General features: G+C 39.9%; 2 protein-coding genes across 2 annotated transcripts in view; one reads left to right on the top strand and one right to left on the bottom strand.

The window, feature by feature from the left end:
- Positions 1-4,281, top strand: part of LOC119725752 — a 46,244-nt gene extending 41,963 nt beyond the window's left edge. Inside the window, exons 34-35 of the mRNA XM_038197315.1 lie at positions 621-842; positions 3,722-4,281. Of these exons, the coding sequence (XP_038053243.1) occupies positions 621-842; positions 3,722-3,765 (266 nt within the window). The 3' untranslated portion in view covers positions 3,766-4,281. The remainder of the gene's footprint in view (positions 1-620; positions 843-3,721) is intronic.
- Positions 4,282-4,467: 186 nt separating this feature from the next.
- LOC119725753 (stereocilin-like) lies at positions 4,468-21,365 on the bottom strand. Its single transcript, XM_038197316.1, is given in 18 exon segments — positions 4,468-5,514; positions 5,660-5,855; positions 6,649-6,746; positions 7,590-7,729; positions 8,139-8,281; positions 9,190-9,345; positions 10,456-10,637; positions 11,462-11,660; positions 11,826-11,916; positions 12,445-12,641; positions 13,522-13,651; positions 16,693-16,811; positions 18,931-19,048; positions 19,775-19,872; positions 20,521-20,555; positions 20,558-20,602; positions 20,605-20,692; positions 21,189-21,365. Coding segments are annotated over 18 exon segments (2,286 nt in total). The 5' UTR covers positions 21,351-21,365; the 3' UTR covers positions 4,468-5,425.
- Between the last annotated feature and the right edge of the window lie 421 nt (positions 21,366-21,786).

Raw genomic sequence — 21,786 nt, forward strand, 5'->3', positions numbered from 1 at the left:
ATTAGTATCTCCACCATGCAAAGCATCTAATCTCACTTACTTTAAACTTGTTGCTATGCTGGTTGATATTTTTCCGGAGTTAATTTCATGGTGCTGCGTAACAGCAGTAAATAGTGCTAACCTTAAGCACTATTTACATGGGCCACTCTCACCTGGACATGCTGAATCTGGATTAACCATTGAATAGGCATTGAAGTTGGTGACATCACAGGTGAGAGTGGCCCAAGTAAAACTTACACCCTTTCACTTTAATGGATCATATTTCTGGATCTAGGGACCCAAATGGAATGGGGTAAAAAGGAGTGGATTTTAGAAATAGTCATTCTTTAATGTAATATATAATTTCATTGAAGAAAAAAAACAGGTTTAATTATTTGTTTTCTGAATGTTGCACTTTTTTGGCTCACTCTGTATTTTACGGTGTAAGTGTGCACACCGTTTTACGTGCGCGTTGATTTCTATGCATAACATCAACGACAAGGTTAACATACGTTTTTGCTGTACTATAGATGAAGGCTCTGCTAACAGAAATTGTGAGCTTTGCCCTGTTATTTGTAAATCAAATTTTCTCAAATGCTTAATTGTATTTAAGATATCAATTTTCTGGTTAACTTTTGCAGAAATCTGCTATCTGACCGCTGTCAGCAGTGTAGGATCCATCGACGTCTACAAATGGTCCGGAGCCAGCAAGTTTGAGTTCTACAAGTCCCTACCCTCTGACGGTGTGGTCTTTGTCCACCCTTTCGTCCAGTGGGGTGATCTGTACATGGCCGTGGCCAGGCCGGTGTACAGAACAGTCTCTTCCCAGGAATGGTGGGCTTTTGTAAAGGCAATAATCAGAGGCAAGTTTCTTTTTGTACTTGTTGATTACTGAACGATATGTTAGACAAACGTTTAGAGAGTGGAACTGATGGTTCTAGACGAGACATGAACAAAACACTTCAATTATATATTATAAAACACCTGAATAAATCCCCGTCATCTGATTGGTGGATCGTTGATCACATGTCATTGAATTATTCATACCAACGCACGGCGCGCGCGTGGCGCGCAGCGCACAGTGCAATGAAAGGTACTATTGCACTGTGAATAGAAGTACCATTGCACTGTCACTGCACATGTTGCCGATGGTGGCGCTGTGGTGTTTACATTGACAATAAAAGTTCTGAACTTATTGAACTGTTTAAGTTCTAAAATTATGGACAAGTTTTAAATTGAGATCAATTGAATATGATAGTTCTCAACCTGTTTAACAGTTTGCATAAATTTAATATGATAACTCTGAACTTGTCAAACTTGTAAACAATTTTTAACTTGAATAAATTGGCTATTAAAAGTCATCCAATCAGATGACGAGGATTTATTCAGTTGTTATATAAAACAAATAATGAATGTTTGTGAGTGCAATGGTAAGAATAATTTCATGAGGTGACATGAAATGTTCCATTCCACGAGGCGAAGCCGAGTGGAATGGAACATTTCATCTGTCACCTCATGAAATTATTCTTACCATTGCACTCACAATCATTCATTATTTGTATACCAGCCATTGCAGCTACAACCACCATCAACATTTGCTAATCAATTCTTCTTGTGGACCCCATTATGGTAGCATTATGCTTTATTCTAATTTCAATCTGCTGTTCTATTGACCCTCTCCCTACACAAAATGTAGATTTTTTAGAAGTATGAGTACAATGTAACTAAGACTTGAAGGCTTGCATGGTGGAGAGTCAATGACTAATTACATAAGACTTGGGTGAGTTGCGATGGGTCTAGACTGGACATGAAAAGAACACTTCTGCAACGCAAGTTTTCCCTGCTAAACATTCACACATATCAAGCATGAATTCATTGCATTAGTTTCATGCATATATAAAAGGAAGTACATGTAGGTTGGTGACTATTTACCTAACATCCTTTCTAGTACTTCAGCACTGCAATGTCTTCTTGGAACCAGATTGATTAAGTTCTGTCAGTTCCGACACCCAACTATACGCAATCCTTCAACAAAATGCGGAGTCAGTAAAACCCAACTTAGAAGCCTGCTTAAAGGATATCAAAACATGGTCCACTGTAAATGGGTTAAAACTTAACGATGCAAAGACGGAGCTTCTTCACATAACATCACGATTTAGGAAGAACAGTCTACTCCAACCATAGGGCTATATTAAATAACTAGAGCGCTAACTCTTCATTCTTGCGCGTGGAGAAGCTTTGAAGCCGTTCTGGGCGCAGACATTTTGAATTTATGTGCGTGTTTGTAGAACACAATCAAAGTAGATGGATTATATTTTAAATTGTACTCTAAATGCAACGCGCAAGTAGAAGATACGCAAACAACTTCAGCGCACCATGACGGTTCAAAAAACGTCACAGCGAAAAGCATCTGCAGCGGAGGGACACACACACATTGCGCTGTTTGTGTAGAGCAAAATGACATGCTCATTTGCCATCGCTGATCGTGCGTTCTGGTTTTGGGCGCATCGGCTTCGATGACGCACCGGTATGGAATACATACGCATGCAAATAGACGTACAAAATACGTACAAAATGTCTAGTTCTCCATAGGTTTGTGTACAAACATGGATGCGCCCAGCAGACTAGGCATCACTTTGTACATAAAGTTAGCGCTCTAGTAATTTAATATAGCTCTATGACTCCAACCCATCAGCTTAGATAACATATCTTTACAAGTAACAGTCATCAAGAAATCTGGGAGTAATCATGGACCACAATCTCACAATGACAAATCACATCAACAAAAGCTGCCGTGCGTCTTCTTTTGGTCTTTATAAGATTGGAAAGATAAGACGCCCTGAATCAACACACAACAGAAACATTTATTCACGCCTTTGTATCAAGTCATATTGACAATTGTCATAGCCTCTTGTATGGATTACCAGAATCACAACTAAACAAACTCCAACGCATACAGAACTCTGCAGCCAGGCTCCTAACCAAAACGCAAAAATACGAACCTATTACCCCAGTCTTACAACAGTTACATTGGTTACCAGTAAAGTCCAGAATCATTTTCAAACTTTTAGTTCTCACCTATAAATGCATCAATGGACTGGCCCCTGATTATCTCCATGAATTAATAACTGAATACCGCCCCTCACGAAATCTTCACTCCAGCTCACATCATCTATCTCCACGTACAGTGCGTACTAAATCTTACGGCCAACGGACATTTCATTATGCAGCACCAGAAGAATATGGAATAAATTACCTCATCAAATAAAGATCAGCCCATCCTTGGAAAATTTCAAATCACAACTTAAGACACTTGTTTAATGCTTTCAGAAGCGCTGAGCATTTCTAGTGTATATTGCGCTACATATTTTATACGTGTAAATGTACCATTAAGGAGACATGATATAATTTCTTCAAACAGTGGGAGACATCGGTCATTAGGGAGACATTTTCATGTCTCCCTAATGTCACAGCCCCCCTTTAGAGGCAAAATTTTGCTTTTGCAATGAGGTTATTTTTTGTTGTTGGTGGTCTAATTAGTAAACATACCGAAATTCGTGGAAAAAGGACAAGGGAATATTGGGTTAGGGCACATTTAACTTTGAAAAAAATTGTGCACAAGTCTATGGGGATGTCTCCCAAATGTCCAATCCAAGGTAATAATTATTATCTTTAGTCCTATTATTATTATTATTCTAAATGTATTAATTTTTCTTTTTCTATTTTTTATTATTCTTTTCAGGGAAAAATGAACTCACATTGTTGGAGGTAAATGAAAGACATTGACGACATTAACCTTGGAGATTAACCTTGTTTCTTCAAGTGAAGTCCTGACGTGAGTTTTTTTCAAATGAGGTCATTTCTAATGAATAAATAGATCTAGAAATGTTGGCATGTATTTTATGTTTCATTTTAATTTTGCTTTCGTTCGCAGTATCGACACCATGTTCTTGAAAGTATAATTCATTATTAAGCTACATCTGTTTAAATATTACACAAAGTTATTAAATTAATTTGAAATACTACACTTCTTTTTTTATGAGTTTGAAAAGGAATATATTAAGCTTTATTTTCTTTATGTTGAAAACATATTTGTGTTATTGAATATTGAAATGTTAACATATATATTATTGAAATGTGAACATGTTTAAAACATCTGAACAAATTTATGTACAATTCAGACTGTTAACAAATTTATTAACAACCTGTGTTTATCATCGGCAATTGTTGTTTTCAAATAATTCATAAAATTCTATAATAATTATCTCACATATTAAACAAAATTCTATAACGATTCTGTAACTAAGATTTTTTGCAGCTGTAATTTATACCTATCAAAATGCCACAAAAATTAAGAATATATTTTTGGATAAAATGTTTTATAATTGAAAGAACAAAATATTTATGACAACTGTAAAAAAAACAACTTCGGAATTCTGGCAAGGCGGCATAGCATATTTTCTATCCAACTGAAAAGACGGTATTAAATTATTCAACTTCATATTCATGAATTTATACTAATTAAAGTGTGTTCCTAAAAGGTTTCAGAATGAGAGAGAGAGTAAACCAACATGTTGTCAGTTTTGTACAACACTGAGCAACACAAAGTAAGGGCTTATTTGGCAGGTATCAAGGAATAAGCTGACTTCAGGCATTTGAGTGTTCAACTTTTGTGTCTAATTACTCTCTATAAAGTGGCGCTTCATGCAGAAAGTAACAGCATCATTCAGTCACAAACACTGTAACAGACATTTTGTCACCTTTAAGGAAAATTTGTGTCAATGCTAAAAACACAGCAGTGGCTTATTACGGCAGCCGTAACTCAAGTTTCAATTATCGTTACAGAACCTTATAGTATTTAACATAAGCTGGTCTTTTTTTTTTTTGCTGTTGGAACCAGACTATCATTCAATCAAATGGTTCTCGGACTTTATTTCCCTTTTAAAAAAAATCCTCCAAAGCCACAAAGAAGAAAATTAATTCTACTCAAATTAAAAGAACAATATGATTAAAAAATGTGAAAGTGAAGTCAATTATTGGAAGAAAAACAATTGAGCAGCGCGGCTGTGGATTCGAACCAGGATCCCTGGCACAGTAGTCAACGTGTAATCAATCGAGCTACCGCTACCAAAGCATTCCTTCGGACGAGTAGTTAAAAATGGCAAATAGATTCGCAATGGTGATTTGCAATGCTGTTACAATAGTAGTTGAAATCGCATTACGGCTGCCGAAAGAAAAAACTTTTCAGAACATATGTTGCAGCACTGAAGAGTCGGAGAATGATTGGAATATCCTACAATGCATAATTTAGATTTCAGAACATTTCAAACCCTTCAAAAACAAGAACTTAAATTTGAAGAACCAGAAGGTATTGATAAGAAACCTAATAACAGTTCAAGAAACATTTTCTGATTACGTTAATGACGTCCTCTCCTCATTATAGTTTCTATGTTATAGAGATGGCTCTGTACATTAAATTGCACATGATGATGATGGTGGGCACCAGGCTAGTTGATTGGTTCCCTGCACCATTACCTGATAGAGAAGAAAAAAAAACCATACAAATTGAAAATTTGTCAGGAGAAAAAAGTCTTCAGTGTTAATCTTCGGGATGATTTAGTTTAGTGTGGCTCTGAAAAACCAGTCCATAATGGGAATAATTCTAAACACTACTTACCACCCTTGTCTCCGTCATCCTCCTCTACCACAACTACCTCCGTAGTCTCCTCAATCTCAGCCAGGCTGATGTCGTCTCCGTACTCTGCCTCCAGGAGGGCGGAGCGTTGCTCCTGGGAGAGGGCGGCAAGCTGTTCCTCCGTCACTGCCTCTGCTTGCAGCTGGTCTAGCTTGCTGAGTTGGACGCTACTCCATCCAGCCTGCAAAACAAAAAGCATTAAAGGGATATAGGATCACTTTATGACAAAAGTAACCTACCAAATTATTATCAAATATTTTTTGGAAGTACAGTAATTAAACTCCGGCTAAGTCGGCACTCTTTTGACGACTTGTGCGAATGCCGACATTTGCCGACTTACATAAATTGAATCATGGAGTAAAAAATACATTGAATGGCTATATGCACATCTGTATCTGGATCAATACTGCAAACAATCTCCCATTATGGGATCACAGGCTTCGATTTACACTGGTTTATTTCTACATCCATGGTTGATTCCAGCAAATTTATCCTCGATGTTTATTATCACATACAGGCTGGGGTATTGATCTCAAAAAGTCATGCCCTACCGGTACGAAGCATGGACAGCCAGCCAGCAGAACGCTTGCATACAATGTGTACGCACGTGTACGTGTACAGTTAAGAATTAATGCGTGCCAACTCATACGGAGGAATTTTTGTTGTTTTGAGGAAATGGGACCGAAAGTAACACGCCGGCTTAGGCAAAATGGCAACTTACAATGGCCGACTTAGAAATGAAAAGTTCAATGGAACTGCATTGGAGAAGATCAGGACTTTCGTCAGATGGCCGATTTAAGCGATATGACAAGTTATACGATGTCGACTTGGCCGGAGTTTACTGTATGTGTGCAATGTAACTAAGACTTGAAGGTGTGCATGGTGAAAAGTCAATGACTAATGTACGTAAGACTTTGCGTGTTGTGTGTGGTTGCGAAAAAAAGGTTGTTTTGTCAATTAAACGGTAGACTTACAGCTAGCGTCTGTGGAGGTATGAGCGAGACTGCGTGTGGTTTGATGCCTGCGATGCTAGCATCGGATAGACTACTCAACTCCTGTGTCGTGAAGCTGGCTGAAACAATAACAGAATAAGAAATATCAAAATGCCAAAAAGCTGTCTCTACAAGTAAGAGCCTATTACTCAATTCATCAAAAGTCCAATATTGTTTATCCCGTTACTCGTGAGGGACTTGTGGTGGTTTACTACAACACTGTTCAAATATTTTGGGAGAATGGACACATACTGTTAAGGACTGTGGCTAAATGGTGAGGGTTTGCGACTCATGATCAGAGGGTCAGAGGTTCGAATCCTACTCATCATATATAGTGTCCTTAGGCAAGCCACATCACCCGCACTGTTGCCTCCCTCCTCCACCCAGGATTGGTATCAGCATTAGCCAGGGAGTAAGGCCAAAAAAAAAAGTCTCCGGTTTCTGGTATGGAGCTTGCCCAAAAAGTGGTGCGGCGATGCGGCTTTTTTTTTTTTTTTTTTTACCTGATTTTTTTGGCTTCAAATGTCGGCTGATGACTGCAAATGGTGCCTGACTAAACTTAGTGCAAATATATGGGAGTCCAGAGAGGCCACATAAAGCTTATTCTCGACCATAACCCAATCTACAAACACGTAAAAATTGTGCAGCAGCAGGATTCCAGTCAAACCAGTGAGTTTGGCGGTTTTGAGACATCATCTTTCATTGAAAAAAAAAAATTTCATTTTGCCGACGCGCATGTCTACGGCGACGCGTGCACACACCAGAAACCGGAGACTTTTTTTTTTGGGCCTAACCTGCGATGGACTGGCATCGCATTGCCAGGCAGAAAAGACATATTCTTAGTCATTTCATGCCATGGAAACCGGAGATCAACGCAGGCCTGATGAGCCATATTGGCTGGGGACACCTCTTGCTATACGTACCCACGACAGAGCCAACCTCAGCGAAGACCTCCGGCATCCAGGTGTTGATGGCTCCGTACCCATCCACTGCCTTGGTCTTCAGGGTTGCCCACTGGCCTGCATCACAGCTTCTTAGCTCACCAACGGCATTAGCTGCCTCCCTTGAGGGCAAAAAATAAGATGAAAAGGAGAATAATAGTATCCGAGGTGGCAGATTCTGGGCAAGGAGCTGGGTAAATTCTGTGGCATGTGTTTTATATAGAGGCACAAATTTTACATTAAAAGATAAGAATGCTCTAATGTAGGATAAAAATTAACTTTACCCTAGATGTATTAAAAAGTGATGATTATGATCATCTTGCAAAACAATTGAATACAAGAAATTCAAAGCTTTTTTTTAAGGTTACAAAATTATTTACACTATTAAACAAAACAAGAAATGGCTGTTTTAAATTTGAGGAGCTACTTCAGGCTTGTTTAGCACAATCAATAAGGCTGATAACAACTGCAGCAGAAGAAGACAATGAGAAAAACCACTTGCTGTGGTTGGATTTTTCTAAGTTGACTTACTGGTACGCGATGCTCGCAATGTCCTCCATCTCTACCGCAGTCAGACCACAGAGGAAGTTAGCCAAGGCAGTCAGGTCCAGGGAATCTAGGCTGGTGACAGAGATGCCACTCAGCTCTGAGAACCTCCCTACACCAGCGCTGAGCTAAACCAAACAAAGGGTAGAAAAATCCCAAGTTACAGAGCAATAAAAAATTGAATTAAATGTAGGCCTAAGTAGTCAAGTCTGTCACGAGCAAATTATGGCTCATTTGGCGTTTATCCCCGGTTTCCTTGGCATGAATAACTGAGAATATTTCTTTTCCCCTGGATGCTAGTCCATCGCAGGTTACTCCCCAGCTAATGCCGGTACCCATTTATACTCCTGGGTGGAGAGAGGCAAGTGGGGGGTGAAGTGGCTTGCCCAAGGACACAACATATGGCCAGCAGCTGGATTTGAACCCCTGATGACCCTCTGATCATGAATCACAAACCCTAACCACACTACTCAACTTCAGCCATAATTATTGTGCAACTAATTAGGGCACATTTCACAATTACTCTGCTTATAATCCATGACTCATTCAACAAATAATGGCATGAGATAAGCAGTCATTTCATGGCGTACATGTACAAACCAAACGCGAACAACTTTACTGACTTATTGTGATCGTCATAAAGCCCATCTTTTCCCGAGTTTTTAAGGTTTTTGCATGAAATTCGGCAAAATAAACTGTTCTACCCATGAGAGAAGTTTTATGTATATATCATCAGATTCAACAGAAACTAGAACAAAACTTTGGTCAAGATGGAGCAGGAAAACAGAGTTAATTCCAATGTTTTCTTTAGAGCCATACGGGGGAAAAAATACATCGTAAAAGCTGTGACTATCCGCAACCAAGACTTCAAAAAATATTTGTAGATTTTTCAAAAATGTTGCTCATGCTGCGCAGCAAATTTGTTTCATAAATCTTACATAAGAAATAAGTTATGCACCTAGTGGCTGCTAGTACAACATTGCACAAATTAGTATTTTGAAGCTTGGTAAGTACATGTCACTGTATATAGGCCTACCTGGTCTGAAGTGTAGATGTTGTATTGGGCAATAGCATAGACAGTATCTGTCTCAGTCAGGTTGAGCTGGCCAATCTCTGCCGCAGTAAACTTGGATGCAATGTGGCCCAGCTGGGAGATCTGGTCTGGTGTCATGTCAGCTGCCTGTCCCCATGCCTGATGAAATCAAACAAAAAGGAACAAAATGTCAATACAAGTATAAGTGTGTGTTCTGTAACACCAGCAGTTTTTTGATTCAACACGAGTTGTAATCTGGTACAATGGAGAGTCAGGTTGGTGTAGCGGTGGTTTCGCTTCCACCGCAGTAGCCCGAATCCCGCCTGGGCCAACAAGTGGATTGGTTTTTTTAGTCCCTACCTGATTCTGTGGGTTTTCCCTAGAATATTCTGGGGTTTTAATATTCCTCCCACCTCTAAAACTGTAATTTTTTCTCATTGCCTTTTCTCTACAGGTTTCTTAAGGCTTGCTAGCTACAGTGCGAATTTCTGTACGTTTACTAATTAGACCACGAGCAACAAATATAACCTAATTGCGACAGTAAAATTGTGCCTCTAAAGGAGGGCTGTAACATTAGGGAGACATGAAAATGTCTCCCTAATGACCGATGTCTCCCATCGTGCGAAGAAATTACGATAACACGTGTCTCCTTAGTGGTACCTTTACACGTATAACTACCATCACAAGTCAAAGATATCGATCAAATGAACGTATGGCTGAGGCTGCAGTTTAAAGCCGGTGTAGATTTCCAACTAGAAACCTAAAGAAAGAGTGGAAGAACTCACAGTGACAGGAGGTATCTGTTCACATTTTGTTTGAACTGTGAAAGTTTACAGTTATAGGCAAAGCAAGATCCCGGTGGGCAGTTCTAAGGAGAGGCAGTATGAGAGGGTACATTTTGACGAAAACATGTTTCTTGCTGTAGCCTCGGGAATTATTAATGGTGAAAGGATGTAAGCATCGAGGCAGCTACGCTAGACGATTACTTAAAAGTCAATAAGAAAGCTGTGTCTGAAACAGGTCTTGCACAGCTGCGGATTGTCAGCATGCTGTACTCAGAAAGTTGTAATAGAAGAAAGACGGCCAAGACAAGAGATTCAGATGCTGACTAGGCCTAAGTCACAAGTAACAGGGGATGAACAGAAAATTGAGTTACTATAGATTTACTTAACGAGTGCATATCCACCACTGTCAAATGCGTTGACTGTCAAACTTGGAGGGACAGCTCCTAGTTTGTCCACAGTCTACACAGTATCAACTAATTCAAACCTCTTTAGCTTTGTCTAGAAGCGCTGCTAGTTGAGCATCCGAGAAGCCTGTCACTTCACCCAGTGCATATCCACAACTGTCAAATGTGTTGACTGTCATGGCTCCTAGTTCATCCACAGTCCATGCGATGTTGCCATCGCTGAGTGACTCGATTTCACTGCAGGTTGGCGAGTAGGTGGAGTCTATCATAAATAAAGATAAGAACAAGAGCTTGAAAAAAATTGACACTGAGGAAGAAACAATGCAAAACCATTAAATTATTTGTATTGTATCATTAATTCAGAGTTTGACCTTAACTCTTTTTTTCACTAGCCAGCCGGGCTACTGAAACAGTCTCTTAACTAGCCTACGGGCATTTTCACGAACCTGCACATGTTGTTGAAATACAAAATGGCAAACTTTCAGGCTCAATTCTGAGACTGTTTTTAATGAACAGATCTAATGATTCAAACCTTTCAAAACGTTGATAAAATAAGACACAATTGATACAGATTTGCTTTCTGAATTTAATGATTTATCCTTCCTGTCCTTTCATCTTTGCCCTGGCCAAATTATTTTTGACTCACCAGCCAGGCTGACTAGCCCGCCGCTGTTTTGACTAGCATTTGGCTAGCTGGCTACCGCTATAATTCCGAACCCTGGTTAATTTCTTCTCAAAAACACAAATGTTTGTGCTTCAATGACAATCACTGAATCAAAAATAAAATTTTCCGATAATTTTTTTTAAGAAGCAACTGGGTTTTTTTTCAATTTTCAACCCTAAAAATCCCCAAAATATTTTCCAGGTTTTCTGGGGAAAAAAAACAGGTCCTCAACATTTTAAACTGGACAATTTGACGTAGGCCTATGCCTATTCTGGTCTTGAAATAGATCAAATATGAATCAAAACTTTGCTTTTAAAAATGTAGCCTGCGTCTTTTTTTCATTTCTTTTTTTTAAAGATAAGAATCTACATCCCTACCCACGAAAAACCAATTTTAAAATTCCATCTAAATATCTTCCCTACCTCGTCTCTTTCTCCCTGATACATCTGCCTGCGCCGCGGCAACTAGCGCATCTTTGGCCTTGATTGCCATGGTAATGAAACCCTCCTCCCGACTGGATACGTCTTGAGGTCGTAGGTCAACGTCGCAATATCTGCGCCAAATCTCTTTGTACTCGGCAAAGCGAACCATCACGTCCTCTGCAACCAAGGAAAACTGATCCTGTGCAGAGAAAAAGAAAAAAAATCATGGTCATCTTTGATAGTGTTAGGAATAAAGTTAAATTAGCAACCAATGGAATTAGATGTGTAATTGCCTTTATGGGATTACGTTCAAGAAATTTAAAAAAAATAATAATTTTAAAGATTGACATTTTTTCAAACTTACTTCCTCCAAGTTCTGTATTTCAAGCTCAGACAGCGAAACCAGGAGGGGACCAATGTCAGATATGGTGTCTGACATCCATTGATTTGGGGATCTGGAAAAAAAAAAAAAAAAAAAAAAACAGTGTTGAAGAAAAATTCTAAAAAAGACAACTTTATAATTCCATGATCTCTGGAGTCACATCAAAGAAATGAGTTGTTAAGCTGTTTCATCAACTCAGCTGAAACAGCTCTTGTTTTCATTAAGACTTTTTCCCTTTCCTTTTTCAGACCCTACTCCATAGGATTTGTACATAGTTTTCCTAAACGAATTGGGGACTTTTATTAATCCGATCAACTTTATACTTGGCACACACATAGACCACTACCCGCGGATGCATACTGAACATTGACTTCATCACGTCATCATCTTCACATGTCACGTAAAAAAAATATTAAAGGTGCATTTTTTGAAGCCCTAAATCTTCTCAAGTTCAAGTCGGATTGGGTTGAAACTTAGTGTGTACATAGACAGGGACGTATTATAGATGAAAATTGAAGTGACGTCATGATGTCTTCATATCCTTTGATTTTATATGATTTTTTTATAAATTTTGACCTTCATTGGTTTTTTTTGTTTATACCCCATTTCTTGCACCAGTCTTTCCCCGATGACCACCATCTGGTCGATATCCAGGCAGCATTTCTGCATGCTGTACAGGTTACCAGTGAAGACGTCGGAGGAGAGGCGTCGTAGCATGTCGGCCTCCAGGTCGCAGGCCAGGTTACCGATGATATCCATGGTACCCTGCTCGATGGTGTTCGCCTGTCCATCCACGCCCTGGGATTAGAATGGATGCCATGTTTAGAATGTTCCAACAGACCTCATGCACACACTCTCTCTCTCTCTTGTTTGGCCAAAAGTGTGTCACATGGTATTTGTGGTGTTATGTATTTTATTGCCGTGCATGCAAAGCCAAAAAGATTATAACACCTCATCACCCACATATTCTGCGTCTTGATTGGTCGAGAGCGAGTCACATGGTACTTTCTATCTTTCTGTGCCGCACGGCCAAAATTACCTTACCCGTAGCAACCAACCTATCACCCAGACATCTGTGTATGCAAGAGTTAGTTACTTAATTGTGACTGGAATTGTGAATGGACTTGTGATGTTTGCATGGACTTAAGGCCAGTTTATATTTACGCAAATTTGAGTGGGAATCAAGCAAAAGTTTTAAGGCAGTGGAAAATGTCACAATGAAACTTCAATTATTGATGTCATGAAATTCACTTCGCTTTCACTTTCATGTAAAGTGCGAACCAGTCTTCATGATGTACTTACCATCCACCACAAGCATGGGCGTCAATCGGTGGGGGACACTTTTTAAAGTGGGGGGTATCATATCGTTTGTAAACCCCCCCCCCCACTTTTTTGTCCCTGAATAAATATTGTAGCCTACAGCTTGATTCTATTAGCTCAGAATAGCTGATTCAATGACTCCAACTTCGAAAATGATGTTTAAATGATGATCTTTTGCTCAAAAAATTGGTTAAAATTGTCAGAAATTGCCTCAGATCGCACCACAGAGCATCTGGAATCCAAATCCGCCGTTTGGATTCGCGCTACTCGCTCGCATGATTTCTGATCAAGGTATGTCCCCCCCCCCCCACTTTTTTAGAAGTGATTGACGCTCTTGACCACAAGTACCTCAACTCACCAGACACTGCAGGGCATTGGAGGTCAGCGCCTTCCGTTTGTCTCTCTTGAGTCCTATCAAATCCTCGTTGCCAATCTCAGAATACAGCATCTCACAGTGGCTGGAAGGGATGGAGTTGAGTTCCTCAACACTGCCAATAAAAATAAATCCACGTTTAACAATTGTAATGACTGCTTGTATTGTCCAGACACGTGGCGGTCCTAGACCAATGCAATTACAGTGCAAGCACACAATATAACAATTCTGAATGTTGACCATTTTTTTCTTTCTGCTTTTTACAGCTGTTCAAATTGTCTAACCTCTCCATACAACACACATGATCAGATATATAGATCCTTAGTACAGCCATCTTTGAGGTGCATGGCTTTTGATCCACAGGGATATATAAGCATGAGTACACCTTTTGGGAATTCATTGTTAATGAATTAAAGTAAGAAAAACCACCTTAAACTTGGCTAAATTCAAAAGGGCTATGGGCAGATTTACAGGTCAAATGGGTGCAAGATATCCATGACCTATTGGCATTGGCCAATATTATGTGCACTGCAATTCCAAATAGTTACGATGGTTTGCAATGCTAAATTGTAGATGAAGTTATATATCAAGTTTATAAGTTATGTGTCAACAAACAGATGTTAATATCTCAGGATAAATCTCAGGATTCTCAACCTCCCACAAACCATCACCAATTCGGGAAACTTCTCACTTAGGCAGGAGGGGGATTTATCAACCTATTTAATGCCTCATTTATTTTCCAATTTCCCCTTCCTCGCAGATTTTTTTGCCCAGGACTCTTGCAAGTTGCAATCAGCAGTCTTTCCCAAATATACAGACTATTTGAATATTTGATCATCTCTGGATAAATCTCAGGATTCTTAATCTCCCACAAAACGTCGCCGATTCTGGAAATTTCTCGTTAAGGCAGTAGTGGGATTTATTTACCTATTTAACTCATTTTTTTTAACAGGGAGTAAATACAATTTCCCCCTCCTAACCCTCACAGATTTGTTTTGCCCAGGACTCTTGCAGGTTGCAATCAGCAGGGCTGTCCCAATTATACAGACTAGTCCAATATTTGATCATGAACCGAATATTTGAATAGCTTTTTGCTAATGAATTTTCAGAGAAAAAAAACTACCCAGGTACACACACGAGGAGTGTGTGGCCTAGTGGTTAGGGTTCGTGACTCATGATCAGAGGGTCCGGGGTTCGAATCCAGCTGCTGGTCATATATTGTGTCCTTGGGCAAGGCACTTCACCCCCACTTGCCCCTCTCCACACAGGAGTATAAATGGGTACCGGCATTAGCTGGGGAGTAACCTGCGATGGACTAGCATCCCATCCAGGGAAGTAGAAATATTCTCAGTCGTTTCATGCTACTGAAACCGGAGATAAACGCCGGCCTGATGAGCCACATTGGCTCGGGACAGACTTTACTTTTACTTTTGCACACACGACTGTGATGTTACCATATTTTAATCATAAAGTTGCGGCACTTTATTGTCAGTTGCCACTTGTTGTCGACAGTAACTTTCGTTGTCGACAGCTGTTTATTTTTCTCATCCTTTCAGCAGCTTAAAGGCCTTTAATGTTATAAAATACTGAATGAAAAAAAACTCCAGCAGCCCATATAATATCGATCAGCGTTCCCAATTTTAACCGGCGCGCTTGGCGTGCAACTTTTGATAGCGGCATGCAGTTGCAGCTGGATCTACAATCCTGGCCAAATCTCGCCGGGCCCCCAACCCCCCAGCCCCCGCTCAATGTTGTCTCTCATTGCGCGGTGTGGGCTCCATCCCCAGAAGAGAACAACATTGACCGGGGGAGCGGGGGAGGCTAAGGTTATTTCCAAGTGTCCCAACCATTTTTGCTGGGATTGTAGATCCGGATAGTAAAAGTGGCAACGCCTCTTCTGGAGTATCACCCCATTGGGGGTCAGAGTCAGTTCTTAGATGCGCCGGCGTATGTGCGTTGTCAGTCTTTCTTTAAAGGATGGTGTAGAAGGCCTGGTGCTTCAATGACAGCAGCTGGCGCATGTAAAACTTGACCAGCGTGTTTTGAATAAACAAATATGCGGTCGAGCGCAGTTTCGCATAGCCGAATACTACATTATTCGAAAGCGGACAGCCCTTGCAATCAGCAAAAACAAATTGACTTTCAGTTGGACAATGACATCGACTGGAGCTGGGTTTGAACCTGCGTCCTCTGCAACCTCTACCAACAGTATATTGCAGTTCCTCGTTATTTCAAGGTCTATGTTCTAGGGGTGCTAGTCAGAATCAAACCCATACATGCCATGTTGAGCCAGAGATCATGCCCAAGGTCAAAACACTAAAGCAACATTAGGAATGCTGCAAACCTTGGAAATAGGAAAAAGGGATCACTCAGAGAGAATACGGCTTTTTATTACAAATTTTCATTTTTTTTTTTTTTTTTTTAAGCTGGAATGAGCTGTTTCTTCACTGTCACAAGTGACCTCACTCTTACTTCATTTCATTTCGACAAATTCCTCTTTCTGGCAAAATGAAAACAAAAATACAACAGAAGGCACGATCATGGGCGTCGCCAGGTTTTGTTCCCCCAAATCGTTGTTCTTTCTCTAGCATATTCTCAGTTTATCATTTTTTTGCGGGGTGGGCGGGGGACATTTACCCACCCCACCCCTATTGACACCCCTGCAGACGCCCATTTTGTTAAATGTGTATTAAATTAATAGTAAAAATGACTTCACACCTCTTTTCTTTTCTTTCTCTTTTCTGTTTTTTCTTCCTTTTTTGTTGTGCTTTTCCAGGAGGGGGGCAAGTGCCCCACCCCCTGGCACGTGTAAAACTTGACCAGCGTGTTTTGAATAATCAAACATGTGGTCGAGCGCAGTATCGAATAGCCGAATACTAAATTATTTTGACCCATCCTGGCGACGCCCATGGGCATGATGACAGCCAGCAGATGGAGGAGAAATCCTTGAAAGCATAGCTTGAATAGGGAATGCTTTTACAATAAACGCATTTAGAAAAGGATTATGGCAGAAAGATAGACGTATGGAACAGAACCACAAAACATCTCAATGCAATTCTAGATGTTTTACTTTCAAACCTGTTGCACAGACACGCGGTCCAATGTTGACGCAAACTTAACCTTGTTTGTCTATCATCGTGGCTTTCATAACCGTACCTTAACTCTTTAAGCAGTTGTCCCCTCAGCGCAGCGATCTCAATCTCGGTGAAGTCGGCAGAGTAATCGTCGTGGGCCGCGGAGAGAGAGGCCTTGATCTTCTGGTGAGTGCAATCCAGCTGTGCCGAGGATAACGGATTAAGGAACGGGATTAGAATAGGAAATCTCTCCTTGATGTTGTGATAATTAAGGTAAATCTGTTGCAGTGTTTCCGCTGATGTAGATGTTTTTAAAGATGCACTATTTGTGTTTTTCAACCAGTTAATTTTTTTTCTTCTACAGACTTTTCAACTTGTACTTTTGATTATTTTAAAATAGATTTTTTTTTGGGGGGGGGGGTGTTTGCAACCCTCTGAAAAAGGCTATTTTATTCTGGGATTTATTTTATTTGTTTTCACGTATGAAAACAAATAGTTCAGTTAAAAAGTAACTATTCCATAACTGAAAGTGTGTCACTTTTTGCATGCATAAATTGTCTCATTCCAAAGTTTAAAAATGTGTTTTTCAAAGATACAATTTATCTTTTGAAGTAGAAGCTCAATAATAGCGTGGGTGGTACACCTTTAAGCTCTTTGCTTACTGTAAGCTGATATATCGACTCAAAATGGCACGCAACTAGAGTGAGGCATATATAATGGCTGAAATGTCACGGCGCATTGCTTAATTCCATCTGATTAAAGGCAGCTTAGTGAGTTTATGACCGGTGCTGTTTTGTTTCAAGCACAGGTGTAATGCATCTGTTTGTTATTCTTGAGACAAGAGGTTTTTTCTGTCGGGAGAGCAATGACTTGTTGATTTGTAGAGTAATTGCATTTTGTTGTTTCAGTGAAAAAAATTCTGTGTAAAATAAAAAATGGTTATTTGTCTTTTTTTGGTATACCCACAAAATTATAAAACATCCCTCTGAAAGATTTTTGTCATTACAATGTAATTAACTAATGCTATTAATATTTTTAAGCTCACTGATCAACGTTTCGCAATTGTAAATGATGTCTGTGCAAAAATGCCATTTCAGATTCACTTTAACTATTTATAATAATAGCACAGCACATATTAACACAGATAAATTTCACCCCAAATTCGTTTGTACATATTAATTTTTTAACATCAACTGCATACTCCTGGGCCCAATTTCATAGTGCTGGTTAACAATTAGCAGAAAAGTTGTGCTTACTACAAGTGGAAAATCATGCTGCTGCCTAAGCGCTATTTCATGGTGTGGATGTGCTAACGGTTGCACGTGATGGAGATTTCTAATGTTACGTCACTGATTGAGGCATCTTTTTCCCTCTGGGTTTAAGTGCTTATTGCTGTGATTACTACGGTACTTTAACAGTCTCTAGGAAATAGACAGAGGCTTTTTTTTTTTGGTAAGCACAACATCGGCTAGGAGCACTATGAAATTGGGCCCTGGTTGGTTTGGAATGACCACTTTCTCTGGGTCGGGACTGAGTGGATGATATTGGCCATGTACGTGTTTCATCTCAAATAGTTCTCCTCCCCTTCATCAGGTGAACATATTGAGTGGCAGATTTATCCATGGTCAGGTCAGTGCGGATTATGCTAGATTGTGATCGGGTGACATGCAGGATTATGTCGTCTGCTGATGATGTTCACAGTCTTCGTGAAGGCCAAAGGAAAAAAATCACAAGAGGCTGACTTAATCTGTGGCTATACATACAGTTTCCACAAGAAATCTGCATCTTTTGTCTTTTATCCATTGTATATAGGCAGAGAGTTTGTATTTTGTGCGGGAACATTTTTACACGGGCCCACATCAGCCACCAAACAACGCATTTTACAAAAAAATTATGTGTTAATTATTCTCGGGAAGTGAACAATGTTCTGTAAGGTCGAGATGTTATATCAGACGAAGGCCAACAGTGGATGAATCTGTTAGTAGTTAACTTCAGTCTAGCTTGTTCACAAATTTCCTGAAACAAAAAGTGCTCTAAGTGTGAACATGCAATTGAGCCATTAGAATTGTTACCTCTTCCTTTAAGCAAATATTGACCTATCGACGAGTTAGCCACGGCCCTTACAGACAACCAAATGATGTTGCGCGTTCCGCGTCCATATGTATATGTACGTAATTGGACAATGTTTCACAAGCTGCGTTGACGCGATTTTACCACAATCGGTCAATTCCAGTGCAACGGCTCTTTTGGTACCATTGAATTTCCCATGTTCCCCCCCCCCCCCCCCCAACCTTAGTTTGGCCAGCTATTTTATTCTTACCAGCCTTGGGGACCATCCTTCCTGTTCCATCATTGCCCCAACTGTCGGTAGGATGTCATCGGCCACAAAGCCCTCGACGTCATCGCAGGACATCCCTTTGGCCATACTGCCCATATACCTGAAATGAAAGAGTTCAGTACAGTTCAGTTTATTTCCATAGTACTAAAATATCAATGACAACTGAATTGGAGAAGAGCAGAAATAACATTTAGAACAAAGTTCAAACCAACAATAAGTATGGAAAATGTGTGATACTGCGGAGGGGCCCATAAAGCTTGTAAGGAATGGGCTCCTTCCCCTGAACAATGGGTGACTATATAGGGCTTAATGTACATGCTGCTAACTGCTAACAATGGAAATTGTAAACTTTAAGATTTTAAATCTGGTAAATTGTAAATTTTATACTTATAAAATCTAGTAGAGTCATCAACCACAAGTCAATTCACTAGTCAGGTGTAAGGGCTCCTTTGGAAAGTACTTTTTTTAACTGAAATGGACTACCCTCAGTAAAAAATAACAAGAACATTAAAAAAAAATATTTTAAAAATAAAAAATGTTTATCAAATGTAACATCACAAATCAATCAAAAGTCAAGCACCATGCAGTCACATCACACGTCAAATTACAAGTCAAATCATTAGTCAAATCACTAGTCAAGTCAAATCACAAGCTATATCATAAGTCAAATCATAAGTCAAACTGCAAGTCAAGCATCAGTCACATCACACGTCAAATCACAAGTCAAATCATAAGTCTGATCACAAGTCAAATCACAAGTCAACTCAAAATGTGCAGAAGGGTTAGAAGGATTACAAGAACAGGAATCAGAAGTAAGCCACTGCACCTGATTGTAGCCGGAGTAAGTAGATCAGCTGAACTCCCTCCCTCACCTTCACCGCTGACAAGAACTTCATCCTTGAAACATCGGAACAACTTCATGCTCTGAACAAATAGGAAGAAATAACAAACATTTTGTTTTGCTTTTCCGGACTCATACTAAACCTGCCACGTAGAGACCTTTGTGAAGGAATGCATTGCACACCTACACACAAGCCTTAGTAGGCTTATTTTCTCTCAAACCTGTGAAAACAATTGTTTTGCTGGTATAATTTGATGTGATTATTCTTTTAAGGTTAGCAGCTCTAGCCAAGAAATTTGGTCCTGATCCAAACATGGCATGCCAAACCAAATGATTCTGAAGACTTGAGTGAAGTAAAAACATGAACAGTTCAATGTTTTGATTCAGTTAGGAGCAACTACAACCAAAGATCAGATTCATTGCTTCTCTCCACCCAGGAGTAGATGGGTACCTGTGTGGGCAGAGTTCGTTACTGTGATCTGAAAGGTTGCTTACAGCCAAGAACGCCAAAATGGCTGCCAGCCGGCCGTGTATGCTCCCCAGGGAGTTGAGAAGGCTTCAGGAGTGTTTGCCCGTTGAAGAGGGGTAATAATAATTATAAAGCGCTTTCATACCCCGTTTAAAAGCGCTATATAAATACCTGTTATTATTATTATTAACTTGTCAGTGACTAGTGTTATATATACTTCACATTATCATGGATGTAGTATTCTTCTTTAAAGTCCCCCTACCTGTCCCTCCGTCCAGTTCATGCGTCCAGCCGCGCGACACCTGTGGAGTTCTCATCGGCTGCGGCGGTGAAATTGGCCGTGCGAGTGAGTCCAGGTCTCTCAGCGGAAGCTCCTTGACCATGTCACCCATGTCCTGGATGGCATCCTGGATGCCACCTGGGGCTTCCTTCAACTGGGGATAAAGACGGCACAATTACAGGTTTCTGTTGAGTGGTGGATCTAAGAGAGTAAAGGCGATTCATCAACCCCGAAACTGTTTCTGGAACTTTTCCAGAGTCCAGTCGTGGTCATGCATTTTAACAGCATAGGTGGGGAGATGGAAAGGGAGATTGGACATCATTCAATACTTGGAGTCGCTTTTTCCTCTTCTTTTCAAACTCTCTCCCCACTCCACTGATGAGTCACCACAATGTGACCCTCTCCAGTGAATTTTTACAACATTAAAGGCAGGCCATAAAACTAAGAAAAGACATTATAAGACAATATTACACCAGTAAAAAATTCAACATTAACTGAGAACATAAAACAAGTAATGTTAATGACTTTTACACAGCATGTTAATGAGGACATAAACTATAAAGAATGTCAACGAAGGGAATCACCTGCAACATTTACTCAGGACTGTCACCCAAACCCTCAATCATACAAGGGCTCATATTGGCCTATACCTGCTTGATGATTTCTCTCTTTTGTGTCTTCTTCATTTTGTTGGCATTGCTAGCGAAGACATCCACAGACTCCCTGATGTCTTGAGGGTCCATGTGAGCCAGGTCAGAGGTCGACAGTCCCACCGCCAATCCCTTCATCTGTCTCACCTCATCAGCACTCATGGACTTTGCAAATGAGGGAAAAATGAAGGAAAAGGACGCAGCTCGACAAATGTTTCAATGTTTAGCCACAAATGATTGACATTTCTATGAATGACATTTTTTTGCCAAGAATTCAAATTTGACAGGTATCCTGAAAATAACAATTTCTCCAACAGCAAAATCCTTAACTGTTCTGATCAGAACTAAAACTACTTAGAGAAAGTTGATAATAAGCAGGACAAGTTCTTTTCAGCTCTAAATATATACTGAGCAGTAGTTATTACAACGTGGTGTTACCGCAAACCGAAACGAAACTGATACTTCACCATGCAAAGCTTAAATCTTAAAATCCTTAACCCCATCGGCACTCATGGACTTTGCAATGGGAAAAAAAGTGACAAAAAGTATAGTGCATTCAGGACACAGTTCTGACAAATATTTCCACGTTTAGCCACAA

Source organism: Patiria miniata, unplaced genomic scaffold, assembly GCF_015706575.1.
Source record: "Patiria miniata isolate m_02_andy unplaced genomic scaffold, ASM1570657v1 HiC_scaffold_19, whole genome shotgun sequence".
Lineage (NCBI taxonomy): Eukaryota > Metazoa > Echinodermata > Asteroidea > Valvatida > Asterinidae > Patiria > Patiria miniata.